The sequence below is a fragment of the Canis lupus genome, chromosome 7 (assembly GCF_048164855.1).
Source record: "Canis lupus baileyi chromosome 7, mCanLup2.hap1, whole genome shotgun sequence".
Lineage (NCBI taxonomy): Eukaryota > Metazoa > Chordata > Mammalia > Carnivora > Canidae > Canis > Canis lupus.
This window is the reverse complement of record NC_132844.1, coordinates 31,927,020-31,940,758: the sequence shown is the minus strand read 5'-3', so window position 1 is coordinate 31,940,758 and position 13,739 is coordinate 31,927,020. Positions and strand designations below refer to the sequence as shown.

Below are 13,739 nucleotides of genomic sequence, written 5' to 3'. Positions count from 1 at the left end.
CCCCATGTTCATCCACACACACACACACACACACACACACACAACATTGCTAAAGTTTAAAAGTCACATTCTCCTGTAACTGTAATAACTATTATAAAATAAAATATATATACATATTAATATTTATTTTGTTATAAACATATAAATGCTAATCTCTATAGAGCTGTTTAGTTGTGTGAGCAGTCATAGCGGATGGTACATTATCCTATTTTACTAAATCCCTGTAGCTTAAAAGAGAATGACATAAATGTCAATATCCAGAGATTCTCTTAATTAATTGTAAGCCTCTTCACTTAACTCCTCTGGGTATTTCTTAAAATGTTATTGCTGGTTCTTTTTCCTGTGTTTAACACAAACATTTTTTTAAATTCAATTTCAGTTGGTGCTTGGGTAGATGTACTTGCTTGCTCTACTGTCTTGAACCAGCATGGTCAGAAATGTTAAGCATGAATTAGGAATTTAAAATCCTCAGCTTCGGGCTTGCCCATATTTTTGGTGTTTGGCATAAAAATTGCTGAATGAAGCTGTTTCAGACAAATACATCTTACATACACTACCAGGGTTGGAACTGTCAACTATTTTTTCCTTCTATGTCAAGATTTTATAAAATAGAACATAGCATTAATGGTCCTTAACCACTAAATCAAGATATTCTGCTCAGAGGCTACCCTCAGGCTTGAAAATTTTTAAGAAGGAGCCTCTGCCCATTTTCAGCTGCAGCAGCAGTAACTCTGGTAGAAAGAATTAAAATTTTTTTTTTCTTCCCTTTGGGTAAGCCAAATTTGCTTTGGCTCATTTAAAATCAGTGCTGCTACCATTTCCATATAAGCCATGTATTGTTTTTATTCCCCATAGCCTCCTGTTTGGATATGCCCTTGGCATGTAGAAATAATATGGGTCTGTCATTTAATTGTCATTGACTTAGTGTGGGAAGCGATACAGCTTTGCAGCGTGGCTGCTGTGGGTTTTCCTCGCTGTTCTCCTAGGGAACACTAAAAGGGCAAAGAACTTTAAGGTCTTTGTCTCAAATGCTCGTTTAGCCCATAGTAGTCTAATCATGGTGTATGTATGGGTAATGTACGCAAGTAAGCTCTGTGAAAGAATGAGGCTATTGTGCACTTTACCTGTTGTAGATTTTATCATGAGCTTAGAAATTTTCTAACATTGGTTTTCACTTGAATGCAAACAGAAATATAGGTGACAGAAGCTTTTTTTTCTTCTTAACAGCTATTTAGCTTGTTTTATTTTTCTTAAAATTGCAGCATTTAGATAGATATTCCATTAGTAATAGTGCTCAGTTACACTGATACCTATATAGTCCAGAAATTTCTCTTTTCATAAGCAGTTAGCACAAAAACATCTTTTGTTTTCACGTAAGAAAAATGTACCAGCTTCTGAAACTGGGCAATTTTATCTTGACTATGCTCTTATGTTTGTGCCCTTCTCCACAGGTAATATTAACTGATTATTATTTGGTATTGTTACAGAGGTTTGATTGTCCTGAAATGTATAATTTGCAGATGTGTATTTATAGACACTTCAGAGAGAATGTCTTTGACTATAAGGAATTCAGCAAACCTATTTAGAAACTTTATAATAGTGAGTTTTTAAAATACAGTGCTTTTAACTTTTGCAGTACCAACCTTGATATATTTTTAAAAATAGAGGCTGATAAGTGAAATGAATTTGTTAAGAAAGCAGACCTTTCTCTTTTATTGGGGAATGTCTATGGCCATAAGAATTTATACTTTATAGGACTTGATTTTAAAATTTCTAATACTATTTTAAATTATCTCAATCATAGTATTTAACTTATTACCTCTGGAAGGAGGTATTAACTATTAAGAAATCCAAGATTTTAGATTATTAATCACCTACTCTTTGTCTAAATATGACAAAAAAAATTTACCTTTTACACTTTGAGATTCATCAGACTTTATTAGAAAACATTTTTTACATAATTTTTTATATAATTTTTAAAAACCCATAGTAGAGGAGGATTTACTCAGATTATATTACCAGCATGAGATTACCTAAAACATGACAGACACATCAGTCATTAATTTGCAAACACAACTCGTTCATCCTTGACAAAAACTATTGGTAACCTGGTGTTTGTCAGGTACTATTCTAACATTCACTTTTAAAAATTATTGCCTTTAAATTATTCTACTTTTAAAATTAATTACCAAATCTTATATTTGTCACTTTGAAAGGAGTTAATTACCTTAAGTGACAATTTCTAAACTGTTAGGAGGATCTAATCAATATTCACATAAGAAGCCCCCCAGCCATAGTGATGTTAAAAGCAGAGAAAGTATGCATTGAACAGGATTATTTCTTGAACCTGGATCAGTGAAATGGTACTCAACTGTTTGGAAATAACTTTGTTAAAAAGAATATTTTAACAACATTTTCAGTTCATGGGATTTTGCCTAAGTTCTGCTAGACCTGTATTATTTATGACATTGTTTTTCTTATAAAAAATTAAAAATTTTCCATAAAATTATATGAAATCTGTAATATCCTAGAGTCACTAGAAACCTCCAACTGCCCATTTGGTATCTTATTTACTTGAATGTCTCATACAGTTGCTCAAACTGAACATTTTGAAACTCCATTTTAGCCTTATTCTCACATCTGCTTTTTCTCTGGTCTTTCCTATCAAGTCACAAAGCTTAGAGCTGTTTTAAGTCTTAATTCTCCTTAACCCTCTCCCCTAATTCCATGGTTGAGTATGATCAATTCTTCCTCCATAACATCTCCAGTTCACTTTTCTCTATCTCCGCTATCATTGGTCGGGTTCAGGCTGCCACCATCTTACCTGGATTACCAACAACACTCTTCTCACTTTACTACCTGCTTTCCTTCTTGCTGGCCTGACTCTATTCTCCACACAGTTAACTTAGCTATTTTCTTTCTTTTTTTCTTTAAGGTTTTATCCATTTATTTGAAGAGAGAGAGAGGGGAGAAGGACTGTGGGAGAGAATCTCAAGACTCTCTGCTGCCCTGCTGAGTGTGTAGCACAATATGGGGCTCGATCCGATGACCTTGAGTTCACAACCTGAGCTGAAGTCAAGATTTGGATGCCTAACCGACTGAACCATCTAGGCGCCCCTAACTTAGCTATTTTCTGAAAGGAAACTAGATCATTCTGCTCCCTTGCTCAGAGCCCATACATGATTTCCTTTTGTACTTAAGATAAAATTCAAAATCTCTTTCTTGATTTTACATAGTCTGGCATGTGCTCATCCTTGTCAGACCTGCCAGCTTCATTCTTCATCAGTGCTGTTCCCTGTCCTGAGTGCCCCTGTTCCAATCCTTTACTTGGTCAACTCTTCTCCTCCTTCAGATTTTAGCTTAAAATGCCATTTTTGAAGTAGGATTTTTGCTGAGTCTCCCTTTTCAGATGGATTGCTCCTTCTTGGCACGTCAAGGAAGGCCTCTCTTTGGTGGTGAACTGTATTAGGCCTGACCCCAAATTGCAGAGGGAGCTACCACCAGAAATCTGGAAGGAGCAGCAAGTTGTAAGGCTGAGATGATAATGAATTAAAATCAAGCTACCTTCAAAACCACATGAGACTCAACTTGCCAAAGCATTTGAACAAGAGAATCTATACAGAGTGAAATAATTCAAAGATTGTTTTTCATCATTGAGACATTCTTTGCAAGAAGCAGATCTCCATTCTACAAGTCATGGACTCTCATTTAGATTCCTAGACAAGTTTCAAAAGTCCTTGTGATGCTATTGGCTCAGCTCAGCAGTGGATTCATTAGGACTTAGTGACTCCAGTATACAGGGTGCTCCATACCTGGTTTCCTCTTGGGCAACAAGCTTCAGACTACAAAAAGCATTGATTTCAATGTTAATGAGAATTGGCCCCGAATCTCAGCTCTTTCACTGATTACCTGTCAAACTTGGGCAAAATATTTCGTTGCTCTGAGCCAGTCTCCAACCAGGTGGTCTATGGTGGGGATTAAATGAAGTACTGATTGTAAGGCACCTGGCACAGAGCAAATGGCTAAAAATGATTCTGATCACTGTCTGCTTACATTTATCCTTCGGATAAAGTTATCAGAGGGACTTCTACCAAATTTTAAGACAACTTTACATCAACTTAGAAACCATATAGTTATATATATGTGCAACTTTTGGAAAGAAACAATTGATGAACGTATTGACTAGAATTCCTTGATGGTTTCCCTTGTGAAAGTAGGAAGAGAAAAATGATTCCGTGTCTGAGGCAAAGATAAATGTTACAGAGAATATAGTTTCCTCTAGGTTTTATTTGATCTTTTTATTCTCTCTGAAGACACAGTCTGAAAGAATGTGGAAAACTTCAAAAGCAGAATGGAAGCACTTGCACTGACACATGGAGACCTTTATGGCTTTCTGTTTACCCAGTGATTTTTTTTTTAAAGCCCTAGATAACAAAATACCAAGAATGGAATTGGGAGTCAGCCTTTCATATTGAAGCACTAGAATAAAATAAAATCTTAGATCTGAGTGATTTCACACAAATAAATGTTAGTGTTTCGCACAGGAGGGAAAGGGAATGTGTTCTGATTTCTCCTGTGTTGTCAGTGTTTTACATTTTAATCCTATCACAGGCCTTGCATTAAAAACATGTTACACCCATCGTCATACTCAGAGAAATTTTTATGCTCAAGCACAGCAAATCCAGTAGATTTATGTAGCTCTTTCCTGGCCTGGATGGAGCAATGATATTTTTTTTACCTTTCTGTAAAGAATTTTTCAAAAGTACCAAATACTAATTTTTTGCTTTTTTCTTTTCTCTTCATCTTTTTTCTAGGATTATGACAGTTTTTTTGAAGCAAAGGAAAGCAACACAGTCTATTCATTCTTAGGCCTGAAATCACGGTTGGCATCAAAGGTAGGTAAATCTTTTCTAGTTTTAAAATTTATTTTTCTTGAATTGTCTCTAGGGATTGAGATTGAAGGCGTTAGAGGAATCATGTGTAGTCTCCTAAATTTTTAAATTTCACTTTCTCAAATGCATAGTCAGGGGTCTGGCCAGTATAAAAACACACAAAGAAGCACAGTTTATTTTTTTCTCAAATTTTCAATTGTTGTATATTAGAATTTATTTTTATAATTTATTTTATTTATAGTCCATATCCCCTTCTTCCAAGAATTTAAGGTAGTAAGTGCTTTCTATTTTAAAGTGCAAGTTTACATTACTTTACATTTTTTGAAATAACAGAATAAAAGCCATATTTTTAAGGTTTTCTGCACATTTAACTTCTTTACTTGGGAGATAACCTATAATAATAAATGGTCAACCTTGAAAAAAAATACTACAATTCCGAAACTAATCAAAAATGTTTTTTGAAGCTACTTTATTATGTCATATGTTGTTGATGGAACATAAAAGGCTCAAGCTTTTCTAATATTTAGACCAGAAGTCTAATCTGTATTTTTTATATATATATATATTAAATATATATATAATGACAGCTTTGTGAAGTGTGTAGATTCACTTTTAAAATAAAAAATAGCATTTTTATTAAATAATATTTTGATTATTCCCCCCGTTAAAACATAACTATTTTATTCTGATTATGAAAGGAGCCTAGTTTCATTTACAAAAGTATAGAGTTGAAAATAAAAATCACCTATTATTCCACCATCCAGAGATAAGCATATTAACTTTTTTGGACGCATTTCCTTGTGATCTTTATATACGAAGCAATTGAGGTTTTGACTATATTTCAAATTGAGACTGAATTCTAAAGTGCCTATTTTTAACACTGAATTAAAATGAAAGTATATTACTGGGAACTTTGATGTCTATAAGTAATAGGTCTTTTGAAGCCACCCAGGATTTGTACCATTTCTGGAACACCTATGGGAGGAAAGCAAAGACTATCAATAATATAAATTATACACCAGCACCCGCAGTTCATAGCTGATGTGAAATCTTGCTTTGTTTTTACATTGCTAAGTCCACAGATGGTTGTGGGTGGTTTCTGTGCATATGTTTTAAACAGTGGCAAAACCCACACATATAATATTTAAAAGTTCTTAAAACTATTTTTATAAAGATGGAAAATTGGAATACTTGTTAGGAAAATTGTAGTATTTTTATAACATATTTCATCCAAAGATATTAAACAATCCAGATTTATCTTCAAAGAAGTGGAGAAAACTTGGGTGGGAGTAATCTAAAGGATGCATAAATCTAGTGGACATCATTATCTATGCAAAAACCTTTAAAAAAATACGGTGTGCTTGCCATCTTTGTTCTCATTTTTCCCTGAAGATGCAGATTCCTTAGAGACTCTGAGGGCTGACTTTTTTATTCTTTAAAAATATTTATTCTCGTGATGCCCGAGTGGCTCAGCAGTTGAGTGTCTGCCTTCAGCTCAGGCCGTGATCACAGTCCTGGGATTAAGTTCTGCATCAGGCTCCCTGCAAAGGAGCCTGCTTCTCCTTCCGTCTCTCTGCCTCTCTCTGTGTATCTCTCATGAATCAATGAATGAATGAATGAATGAATGAATGAATGAATGAATAAATAAATAAATAAATAAAATCTTAAAAAAAATTCTCATAAGTTTCTCAGGAAGCCTATGCTATCTATAAGATAGCATTTTCACATGACTTGTGATCATAGTATTAAAGTTGGTCTTCTGATACTGTTGACATTGGCTTGATTTTAATAGACCATTCCAAAGGACTTAAAGGCTCTGGGCAACCCCACCCATTCAGCCCACCATATTCAGGCTCCTGAATCAGTCATATGAGCAGGAGCACATGGAACCAAAATAGAAGGCCATGGTGCAGTGTTTGTGCGACCCTCTCCTGTGAATCATTCAGTGCCTTAAGGGTTAATAGCAGCTCACACTTCGTCTGCATAGAGAGAGGTTAAAATATGTTTAAGAGCAATTTAGCCTTTTGTCCCTTCCTATTTATTTATTTATTTATTTATTTATTTATTTATTTATTTATTTATTACCTTGTGAGGAATATACACTCAGTTCACATCCACACTCAAAGGCCTAGGCAGGGGATCCCTGGGTGGCTTAGCAGTTTAGCACCTGCCTTCAGCTCAGGGTGTGATCCTGGGGTCCCAGGATTGAGTCCCACATCAGGCTCCCTGCATGGAGCCTGCTTCTCCCTCTGCCTGTGTCTGCCTCTCTCTCTGTGTCTCTCATGAATAAATAAATAAAATCTTAAAAAAAAAAAAAAAAGGCCTAGGCAGAGCAATGTACTAAAAGGTGGAAGCTCCCTTTTCTCTTTTCCTTTGCCACCCTCTTTGCAGTATACATACATATAAACAATAGGGTTAGAAAGCCTACCAAGGAACATATAAAAACACCATTAGCATCTGTAATTGCTCTTACACAGTAGGGAGAGAGCAGACAGATGGTAGGAAAAGAATGTTTACAAACCCAACAGGCCCAGATATAAGGTAGACTCTGGGCAGTTCTCAAAAATGGACAGGACAGAGGAAGGTAAGAGGTCACAAAATGGTGGCCTATAGGCCACATTGGCTCTGGATGCATCTGTCCTGTGCAGAACTTTGAAAAGATTTTAAATGAGTTGCTAATATTTAAAATAGAGACTTCTGACTTTTCTGAAGAAATTGGAAGGTATGGAAACCCTAGGGGAGCCCACTTCCTCCTTTGACTAGTTGGAGCCAGTAGAAGCCAACCCACCGTGGTACGTACCTAAGAGAAAAGGAGCCCTTTTTCACCAATAATTTTTAGGTAGAAAACCATCAAGTTTGTTGTTTAATTAGATTCAAAGCAGGACCTGGAGTAGAAGTTTCTGCTTTTGGATCCCTGCCATTCAGGGGTGATATTCAAAATATGTAACAACTGGTAAATCCTGGACACTGATCAGCAAGAGTTAGCTTGAGCATGTCTCGGAAGCTCCCCCTATGGCAGGTGTCTTCTGTGGTTGAAACATGGAGCTGTCCTGGTGGGGAGGGCCAGAGGTGGCACTTAGGGAATCAGCCTGCAGCTTATTTACCAAGAGTTTTGGCCCTATGAGTGCTGTTCTTCATCTCTGGTTGCCCTGCACAGGCCCCAAGTGAAGTACCCAAACACAACCCACTCACCTATGTACAAGTGGAACAGTGCCTCTGAGAGGACTCTCAACAGTCATTGGAAACATGTGCCTTCTTTTTCACTTTTATATTTCACTTTTGTAGTTGAGTAGGTATGATTGAAATCTGTGCTGATCCTAAAACCTAAGATTTGCTCTCATCAATCACCTGGGGGTGATTTATTGTGATTTCCAACATCTCCGTTCCTGACATTTAAAATATTATTGCCAGGGTAAATTTTCTTGTCAATCCAATGCAACAACTGACTTTTCCCTTTTTTTTTTTTTTTTTTTTTAATAAATAGGCAGAACCTTAGAGAAGACAAGTGGAAGATTACGGAGATGCATTTTGGAGCGCCCCCTGGTACTCAGCACACACCTGCTTACCCAATGCATCACTGTGACTAAAGCCACATGCATCAACAGTAACTTTGCTTGCCATGGAAAAGGTGTTTTTGGAAGACGTGGGTATAATGGGATTGCATGATTGCTTTAAACCAAATCAGGACTGTGGTGTGTTTTTTCTTATTTTCAGAATTGCCTGCAGTTGCCTCATTCACCTGGAGGTACTCTGACCTGTTACAGGTGTGCTTCCTTAATAACTGAAAGATAAGTGGGTGGCACCATTGGAGAGAAAATGTTGGATCTGCCCTAGGTTGTAGTTGATGCCAGTATTGCTCAGACCTGCCTCTCTTTAAGTTGCCTGGATTGTATCCTTGAAATTAGTTTGCCAGGCTATCAGAAATTTTTGATCAGAAAGAAAAAAAGCAATGCTGGTTGACAAAGGGCTAAAGATTTTTGCTGCAAAAGTCACATACATCACTATTCCAGTGCTTTGTAATAGCACCTATAGAAAAAGATGTTCTAACCACCTTTGGCAGAGGACACTCTTCCTTCCATAAATCCCCCAAAGTCATACAGATGTTTAAAAAAAAAAAAAAAAACACTGTTGCAACAAGGACCAAGCTACAAGGTTAAAAATAGTTGGTATTTTAAAAAATATAGGCTTCTTTATCTCTTGCAAAGGAAAAATTTCATTTAAATGTAGAAGACAGCTTAAAAGGTATATTTTAGGAGGTGTACTAATTAGATAGCAAATTTATAGTGAAATGATCCGACTCCTCTCTAAAGGGATTTTCAGCTCTAGCAACGTATTTATGCACAAGTAACATATTTTTAAATGCAGCTTCCCTAACTAACAGCTGCTTGTTCTATTTTGTGAATGAATTATATTTTTTTGAGAAAGGAAGATCTTTAGTTAGATATATTTTTGAACCCACACTAAAAGATACTAATATTGGGGTACAATTTCATTTTTTTTCCTCTGTTGCTTTTCACTGGACATCTAACTGCTCATATTTCTGGCCAATGTACAGTCCCAGGTTTTTCAGAGTAATGTAGATACGTGTTCTCATTCCATATATGGATACCAGTGAGCTTTCAGAGCAGTCTTGTGAGAAAGGCGGTGTCAGAGAATAGCTCTGAATTGTACTTGGCATGTAGAATCTCCACTCTCTTTGGAGTGGATACTGAACATGTCTACTTCATTAGGGCAGAGGCTACTTTTCTCCATCCTTATCCCTGCTTACAGTCTTGAGAGTTTTTAGTTGCCAAACATAAACAGTCTTGAACAGGATAAATTCTTAGAGGGTTGCCGAGAATATTCTATTCTCAGCACCCTGATGTGGGACCTATCCTTCAGATTCTAAGCAGGATGTAAGAAATTGAAAGAGCATAAGAATTAAAGCCCTGTCACCTGTGTTCTCTCACCCTCAACTAAATGTGGACCACTCTAAAGGACTTGTAAAATGCTAAAGTTGAAATCCCAGCCTGAGATTTGCAGCCCAGGACTACAACCAGAAGAAGAGCATGCCACAGATTTCTACTTGACTGGAACAAAGACATGATCCACAATTTTCTCTCCAAAGAAAGCTGTTGTGAAATCATGGGTATTACTGCTCAGTTGGCATTAAATGAAATCCAGGTCAAATTCCATTTGATAAATCCCAGGGACTATCCAGGAAACTTTTTTTTTTTTTGAACTGTATATTGTGTTTGAGTAAATGAGTCTTCTGATAAGACTCAGAATTTCGTTTTCAGATACAACAATTTTAAAAACTTTAATTCTACAGTGACCTAACTTATATTTAGTCTGCTCTTGTCCATGAGCTCCAAGAACCAACTTGGTAAGACTGGGGCCTTGCAATTTAAATCCTGGGGTTGTGGGATTGATACGATACTTGCTAGACAAAGATAGCTACTCAGATTTGTTCATCTTAAAACTTTTGAATTCCTGTGGTTATAGTAGGACCAGAATGGTTCTCCTAAACATACTAGATGGATGGTATTGCTAAATTGCTACCAGTTACACATCGTCTATTGCTCACCTTACTTTTTTTTTTCTTTTTTAAATCAGCATGGAAATAGGAGAGACCAGCCCTGGCTAGTACTGTACTTGTTATGAGTGAGGTAGAAGCACATTATGTGGCATTTACTACAATACCCAGGTTCTGCGGAGTACTGACATATTGCCCTCTGGGACCACATTGTGTTCAGAGAATATTGTCTCTTTACGTGTAATGTTTTACCAAAACAAACATGTAATGATTTCTTGTTCCCTTCTTTAACTAGATGCCTTTAGATTTGAATATGCAGGGTCTTAAAAACCTAGGAAAGCAATAGGTGAGAGTTGCAGATGTAGATGTAATATCAAAGGCATTTCAAGACAATTTTTATTTCCTGTAGTAGGCTTATTGGGACAAAGGATATGTGCTGCTAAAAATAAAATTATGCCATTTTAAAATTAGATAAAATATAGAGTGCCATCCTGTTAGGTATATGCAGACCAAAAGAAAATTTAGTTGGGGAAATACTTATTTTTCCAAATTCTGGTTTTCTATTAAAATCAAAGAGGAGAAAAGGAAGATTTTTTTTCTCTCTCTCAGATTCTTATATATATATTTTAGATTTATTTCTGTTTTATAGATTCCTTTAAATACCTGGCTGTTTTTGTATTACATATATTTTAAAATGAGCTAAACTTGTTTTTGGTCTCTCTTATTGAAAGGTACCAAAGCTGCTTTCTGTTTTCTTTTTTTTAAACTTGATTTTGCTCTATAAGGTTTTGCTTTTTCTAGAAATGCTTTTCATTTAACAGTGTTTCTGAAGTGTCCGTGCCCACTTTGATCTGCATAATCATTGTTTATAGATATCAGTGTGTATGCGTTTGTCTCTACAGGCACTGGTGAAATCTCAGATTTTATATTCAGCATTAAACAGAAATACATTCCAGAAAACACATGCTTTGAAAATGGAGTATTTGTTCCTTACCATTTCTTATACCTTTTCTAAGTTTAGTTCTGCGTTTGGTTGAAACCTTCCTGTTTAGTTGGGATGCCATACTTCTACTCCCATGAATCTCATACCTGAATGCCGCAGATTAGTTCTAAGACTGCGACAGATCATTGGACTGTTCGAGGAAACATACGTGTATGCGGTTCTGTGTATATGTGTGTTGGGAGGTGATCACAGACCCCTCAGACAGTGACCATGATCAAGGATGCCATTAAATCTCTTATTCCCTTGGTTGGTTCCAACAGATGAACAATTGTGGTTTCCTGAGTACACTGAAGCCATGGAATGCTGGATTTGTTCCCTTAATTGGGTGTAGAAAACCAAGTACAGTGTAGCTGCCACCGTTAAACGGCATGGCCCCCTTAGATGCAGCCCTCTCTGAAAGCAGGAGAAAACATTTCTGAAGGCAGTCTGAGGCTGATCTCATCACTGAACTATTTCAGACCTTAAACACCAAGACAGAGGGAGGGTGAAGGAGGAAAACAGGCTGTAAGTTTGGAGGAAATGTGCTAAATTGTGAAACCAAATAAGCCAGGTAATCACTGCCCACTTATAACCCCGATTTTCAGTTTTCTTAGTTCTTCTAGAAATGCAGGTCAGGTTGGTTTGGTCATCCTTTCAATCAGCATGTGTTGAGCCCCTAGCACGCAGTGGGTTCTTTCTGAGCAGGACAGTAGTCTCCACCTGGAAGGAGGACAAAACAGAATCAGGAGCAGCGGTTACTGCTGAGTGGTGAATGATGGAGCCGAGGTCAGTTTGTGGCACTCACTGAAACATTATGTATAACCTTCTTTGTTTGTTACAACCCTGCCAATTTTAAAAATTATTTCATGCAGTGGAATATATATGCATACACACATACACATATACACACACACTAAAATATAAAGAGTAATAAACCCCCCCCGTGCCTGTCACCAGCTCATTGCCTTTCCTCCGAGGCGCTGTGTGCTATCCTCTGGCCCTGTCTCACCCGTTTGAGAGCAGGAGCCCCTCTCCTGAACTCTCTTGATCATAGCCTTTCTGTCCTTTATCATATGGATCTTTAAACAATAATAAATGGCATTAAACTGTATCTTCTGTCATTTACTTGATGTTCTTTGCAGTTGGGCATTATCATTTTTAAGCAACCTGTTTTATTTTCACTGCTAAGTACTACACTTCATTATATGACTATCTCACAGTTTTTCCCTTCTCCTGTTATTAGATATTGAACTGCATCTTTCTTTGAAATAGAAAAAGGCAGTGTTGCTATGAACATTCTTTTATATTAAGACTTCTGGTGCACATACCCAAGACTGGATGTATGCCTTGAATAGAATTGCTATGTCATACAATAAAGCACATTATCAACTCTAATAGATAAGGCCAAATTGTTTTCCAAAGTCATGGTACCAACCTACACTTTCACTGGTATCCTAGAATTTTTGCCAAGCTGAAAAATGTAAAATGATCTCTCTTTGTGGTTACATGTTGTACATATTTGATTACTAATAAGTTGAACATGTTTTATTATGATAATTCCTAAGTAGGAATTTGGAAATTCTTCTTCATGTCTCTTACCTTTTTTCCTATTGTGTTTTGTTTTTAATTATTAGTTTTTATAAGTTCTTTATACTTACCTTTTATTGGTTAATGCTTATTTAACTATTAAAGTAAAGAGAAACTATATTTAGAATAGAAAAATCTTCTGAAGCAATTTCCAGAAGTATGAAAGGCATGTGAAATTTTCTTCTATTTGGAGAAAATAAAGTTAAATGCATATATTGTGTGTTCTTGTGTGCTAATTTTCAACTTGTCAGCATATTAGCCAAGAGAAGATGTACTTTGGAAACCCCTCTCTGGGGCAGCCCAGGTGACTCAGCCGTTTAGCCCCGCCTTCAGCCAAGGGTGTGATCCTGGAGACAGGCATCAAGTCCCACATCGAGCTCTCTGCATGGAGCCTGCTTCTCCCTCTGCCTGTGTCTCTGCCTCTCTCTCTGTGTCTCTCATGAATAAATAAATAAAATCTTAAAAAAAAAAAAAAAAGGAAACCCCTCTCTGCTCTAGGAGGTTTCTTTCCTTGAAGCTATTTTAAGGCTCATCAATTCTAGTTATTTGGTCGGAAATTAATGTCATATTTGGTTTTCTGCTACAAAATTTTATCAAAAGGAAATCTTTATGTAGACTACATGTTTATAGATGCACATTTCCTTAGTTTACCAACATGATAGACTTACACTAGGCCAAAATGATGTTACACTTATTAAGGACATCAAAGAAGTTCATTTAAAAGATTGTTTCAAATCTATACTTGTAATTAAATAATCCTTAA

At 36.4% G+C, this 13,739-nt stretch overlaps 1 protein-coding gene across 1 annotated transcript in view; it reads left to right on the top strand.

The window, feature by feature from the left end:
- The window catches only part of SH3BGRL2 (SH3 domain binding glutamate rich protein like 2), a 78,104-nt gene extending 64,915 nt beyond the window's left edge, over positions 1–13,189 (top strand). Inside the window, exons 5-6 of the mRNA XM_072831621.1 lie at positions 4,815–4,895; positions 8,377–13,189. Coding sequence (XP_072687722.1) covers positions 4,815–4,895; positions 8,377–8,388 — 93 coding nt within the window. The 3' untranslated portion in view covers positions 8,389–13,189. The remainder of the gene's footprint in view (positions 1–4,814; positions 4,896–8,376) is intronic.
- Positions 13,190–13,739: the final 550 nt, after the last annotated feature.